This window comes from Electrona antarctica (genome assembly GCF_951216825.1).
Source record: "Electrona antarctica genome assembly, chromosome: 15".
Taxonomy (NCBI): Eukaryota; Metazoa; Chordata; class Actinopteri; order Myctophiformes; family Myctophidae; genus Electrona; species Electrona antarctica.
This window is the reverse complement of record NC_136796.1, coordinates 8,055,736-8,060,362: the sequence shown is the minus strand read 5'-3', so window position 1 is coordinate 8,060,362 and position 4,627 is coordinate 8,055,736. Positions and strand designations below refer to the sequence as shown.

Sequence of the window (4,627 nt, the reverse complement as noted above, 5' to 3'; positions counted from 1 at the left end):
GAAAAATAAAATCCATCACTTCCATCATGATTTAGTAATGAGACTGTTCTGTTCTGTTCAAACACATCAATCTGAGAAAGGATTCAGAGAAAAAGGGGTTTCAAGATTGCAGTTAACATGGCAGTGGACGAGGGGGAATCATTTCATTGACGGACCACAGCCAGGCTGAGCGTTAACTACAGTAGTGACAGAGACGGTGGCTATCATCAATCTCATTCTGAATTAATACAACAACAAAAAAAGACGTCAGCAAGGAAAGCCATTGGGAAGAAACATAAAATATGTCATTTATCTTGCATTAAAAACATGGGCTGCATAGCAGGTGATACCGAAAATTCCTTCCTATCAGACCAGATCAGATTAGTCTCTTACGATTGATATGAAGTGTTTACATGAAGCATTTTTATTTTGATTTAATGACTAGTGGAATATTAGGGTCCATACATTATTTACCTGAACAGATCAATTTCCAGCTGAAAGGGGTAATATTGGACTGCTTTATTACACAGTCCCTCATTGAAGACTCAGGCCCAACACAGGAAGACGAAATCCCCCATATACGTTGTTCCACGGGAGCTATACTCATTTCTGCTGAAACAACAGATCCACAGTCCAGCTTTCTACACACTACAGATGCCAACATCTGGACTGAACTGTATGGTCCGTCAGAAGCAACTGGCCTCCACTTTCCCTGGTGTTTCATTTCCACTATACCGGTACAGTGACTGGTTCCACCCACCAACCTGACATCATCTGGCTCTGTAGAGAAAAAAATAGTTCATTAATATCATGTCATTGTAAAATATGAATAAAAACCAATGGAATAGTTTGGCTTTTACCTGAGCAGGTGAGTCCAACAGTCTTGGCAGGTGAGCAGGTGTTTCTAGTTGAATCTGAGGTTCTGCAGTCCAGGAGAACAGACTCACTGCCTTCACACTGGAACTCTTTGGTCCATGTCAGAGACTTCGATTCTCCATAGAGCGCCCCCTTGAGGACCGAAGGAGCCCCACAGTCCATTTCCCTACAGAGCACCTCTGCATCATGCTGGTCAAAGTCACCGTCACAAACTGAGACCCAAGACTGATTAGACTTCACCTCCACTCTGCCTGAACACAAACTATTCCCATTCACTAACCTCACAGACTCTGTAGAAAAAATGAGAAAGAAAGGGAGAGAGAGATCAGTCCACATCTAAGTAGGTATGTGCACCAAGACATATTTTTCCTGAGCGCAGTGTATGTTTTGAATGTTTAAAAATGGGAGTGTTGAATCATTAGTTGTGTTACCTGAACAGATCACATCCAGTCTGGCGTTGGAAGTACTAGACTTCTTTGTTACACATTCCTTCAGCGAAGATTCAGACCCAACACAGGAAGACAAAGTCCTCCAGACAGATTCATGTGTGGAAGCAGAAATAATTTCTGTTGAAACAGCAGAACCACAGCCAAGCTGTCTACACACTACAGATGAAGATTTCAGGTTCCAATCACAGTCCCTCTCAGACCGACCAACCATTGGCCTCCACTCTCCTTGGTGTTTCATCTCCAGTCTGCCAGTACACTTACTGGTTCCTCCCACCAACCTGACATCGCCGGGCTCTGTACAGAGACAATAGAGTATAAAATAAATGAAAAACACAACAACATAATAGTCCAAACAAATATTATAGTGTGTCTTTTACCTGAGCAGGTGAGTCCAACAGTCTTGTCAGGTGTGCAGGTGTTTCTTGTTGAGTCTGACGTTCCACAGTCCAGGAGAACAGACTCACTGCCTTCACACTGGAACTCTTTGGACCACATTGGAGCACTCGCTTTCCCATAAAGTGCCCCCTGGAGCACTGAAGGAGCCCCACAGCCAAGCTCCTTACAAACCACCTCTGCATCCTGATGCTCAAAGTCACCTTCACACACTGAGACCCACGACTTATTGGACTTCACCTCCACTCTACCTGAACAAAAACTATTCCCATTCACCAACCTCACAGACTCTGGAGAGAGAGAGAGAGAGAGAGAGAGAGAGAGGGGGGGGGGGGGGGGTACTTTATAAATACGTGGAAATAAATCATTTTTTTTTTTTTTTTTTGTAACGATTTCTGTTTGTTACCTGAACAGATCACCTCTACTCTGTAATCACTATAAACAGGCCGATTCTTTGCACACTCCACCAGTGAAGACTCGGAACCAACACAGGAAGATGTAATTATCCATGCATTTTCAGCTCTAGAAGCAGAAGTCCGTTCTGTTGAAACAGCAGAGCCACAGTCCAGCTGTCTACACACTACAGCTGCTGTCTTCAGGTTCCAGTGAAACCCACCATCCACTCCTCTCCAATCTCCCTGGTGTTTCAACTCCAGTATACCAGTACAGTTGTTGGTTCCTCCCACCAACCTGACAGGCTCTGTACAGAGAAAACACAATACAGTAAAAAGATAATATTACTTTAGTATAAAAGAATAATCCAAACCTACAATGTATGTAAATGTGTGCCTTTTACCTGAGCAGGTGAGTCCAACCGGCTTGTCAGGTGAGCAGGTGTTTCTAGTTGAGTCTGATGTTCCACAGTCCAGGAGAACTGACTCACTGCCTTTACACTGGAACTCTTTGGTCCACATTGGAACCTTTACTTCTCCATAGAGCGCCCCCTGGAGGACTGCAGGAGCACCACAGCCAATCTCCCTACAGACCACTTCTGCATCCTTATGGTCAAAGTCACCTTCACACACTGAGTTCCACAACTGATTAGACTTCACCTCCACTCTTCCTGAACACAAATTTGTCCCATCCACCAACCTCACTGACTCTGGAGAGAGAGAGAGAGAGAGAGACAGACAGACAGACAGACAGACAGACAGACAGACAGAAGGGGGGACACAAAGGGGAACAAAGGGGGACAGAGATCGAGTTGCATTAGGAAATATATCATCATCATCATCATCATCAGTCTATACCGTGTGTCTATATGTGTACTGTAGGCCAATAGGCCTACATGTATTATATGGTACTTAACCCATTTTGGGCGGGAACCCCTTGTGGTGTTTTAAGCATTCTGTTATACTTTAGCTATTGAAAAATAGCAGATCTACAAGCTCATAGCGCGCCACCGAGTGGCGCGCTGCGAGCTTGTAGGTCTGCTATTTTCGAAAAATCGTGAAAATGTGGCACAAATCTTTGAATATATATTTCAGAGCGAACATTTTTAATTAAAATATTGGCTTCTGGGGGGTCCCTGGAACTACATATTTTGAGATGGGGGTCTGTGGCCCAATAGAGATAATTCTGGGGGTCCTTGACATGAAAAAGGTTGAGCACTACTGACATAGAAACATGGGTTTTTCAGAAAGGCAGGCTTGCAGACTAGGGCAGTGGTTTTCAACCAGTTGTCCGGGGACCACCAGTCGTCCCTTGAGAGGGTTCCAGGTGGTCCCCAGTTTAATGGAGGGTTGGTAACTAAATGGAACCTGATCTTTAACTCTTGAGAGTGTAACATTTTACACTCAAGAGTTATTTAATGTTAAACATCATTACTTAATTTACAAGAAGTCTAAACAATTAGAGAATGTAGAAGAATTGTCATTTTGATCAACGTTTTCCTGTTATATCTCCTAATGGTACCAACATCAATACAGCATGGAATTGTGGGAAAAAATCTTATCCAAAGACAACAAAATATCCTTTAGTTTTAGGTCTGAGAGTGTTTTGTCATCACATGGTGGTCCGTGGCTCAAATGCCGAATAAATAATGGCCTTGATATGAAAATGGTTGAAAACCACTGGACTAGGGCATTAACCAACAAGTCGACTCCCACTAGGAGAAGTTTCTTTTAAATATATATATATATATATATATATATATATATATATATATATATATTAAAAATCACACCCGTGTGAACTGAGTGGTGTAAGGTCTTATATAGCCTGATCAGCTGTGGTCTGACGTAATGTCTGACGTAATGAAATCACACCCGGGTGAACTGGGTGACCGTAGCAACCATGCTAATTTTTTGAGCACAGACAGACAGACAGACACGTAAACTAACAAAGCCAGTTGTAGGAGTGGTTTACACCACTCAAAAATTGCTCTGTGTACAGAAGTCAAACTGTGTGATTGGTTATTGTCACAGACACAAGTGATTCTTTCCTTTTCCCACTGCATCAGGAGCTCATGTCTCAGCCATTAATAATTAACTCTGTGCCGTTATGAGTGTGAGTCTGCCTTTGATGTGCCGCCCACTGGCCGCGGCTTTTTTTCTTAAAATTATTATTATTATTAAGCTTATTGATTTCATTACGTCCATTACGTCATTGGCCATAAACCAGTAAGCTTAAGTAGATACAGGCTTTGAGAAAAACGCATTCAAAGAGCCTATCAATAATCTGCAGCTACTCAGTCAGGGGTATTATGTAAACTGAAAGTTGGATGAATAACAGTCCTTGAGCGTTATGGGATAACAGTCACATATACTGAGGAGGTGTTTGTTCAGCCTCTTCTTGAAGGTGTGAACACTGCTAGATGTAATGTCTCCAACAACCGCAGGGGGAAGGCTGTTCCATAGACATATAAACGTCCCTTTCCGGCTCTGGAGCGTATGTGCTCAAGGGAGGGCAAAACTTTCCCGAGATTCCTT

The 4,627-nt window shown here is 42.9% G+C and overlaps 1 protein-coding gene across 1 annotated transcript; it reads right to left on the bottom strand.

Annotated features, from left to right (window-relative positions):
• Positions 1-309: 309 nt before the first annotated feature.
• LOC306938250 (scavenger receptor cysteine-rich type 1 protein M130-like) lies at positions 310-1,916 on the bottom strand. Its single transcript, XM_079522326.1, has 4 exons — positions 1,682-1,916; positions 1,287-1,598; positions 840-1,145; positions 310-759 (listed from the first exon to the last, which is right to left on the bottom strand). The coding sequence occupies exons 1-4, from the start codon at positions 1,797-1,799 to the stop codon at positions 446-448; spliced, it is 1,050 nt and encodes a 349-aa protein (XP_079378452.1). The 5' UTR covers positions 1,800-1,916; the 3' UTR covers positions 310-445.
• Between the last annotated feature and the right edge of the window lie 2,711 nt (positions 1,917-4,627).

Coding starts and splice junctions, on each gene's coding strand:
- LOC306938250 (XM_079522326.1), bottom strand. CDS start 1,799: ATGTGGTCCAAAGAGTTCCAGTGTGAAGGCAGTGAGTCTGTTCTCCTG. Junction 1,599..1,681: donor TGTTGGACTCACCTGCTCAG/GTAAAAGACACA, acceptor GTCTCTGTACAG/AGCCCGGCGATGTCAGGTTG. Junction 760..839: donor TGTTGGACTCACCTGCTCAG/GTAAAAGCCAAA, acceptor TTTTCTCTACAG/AGCCAGATGATGTCAGGTTG.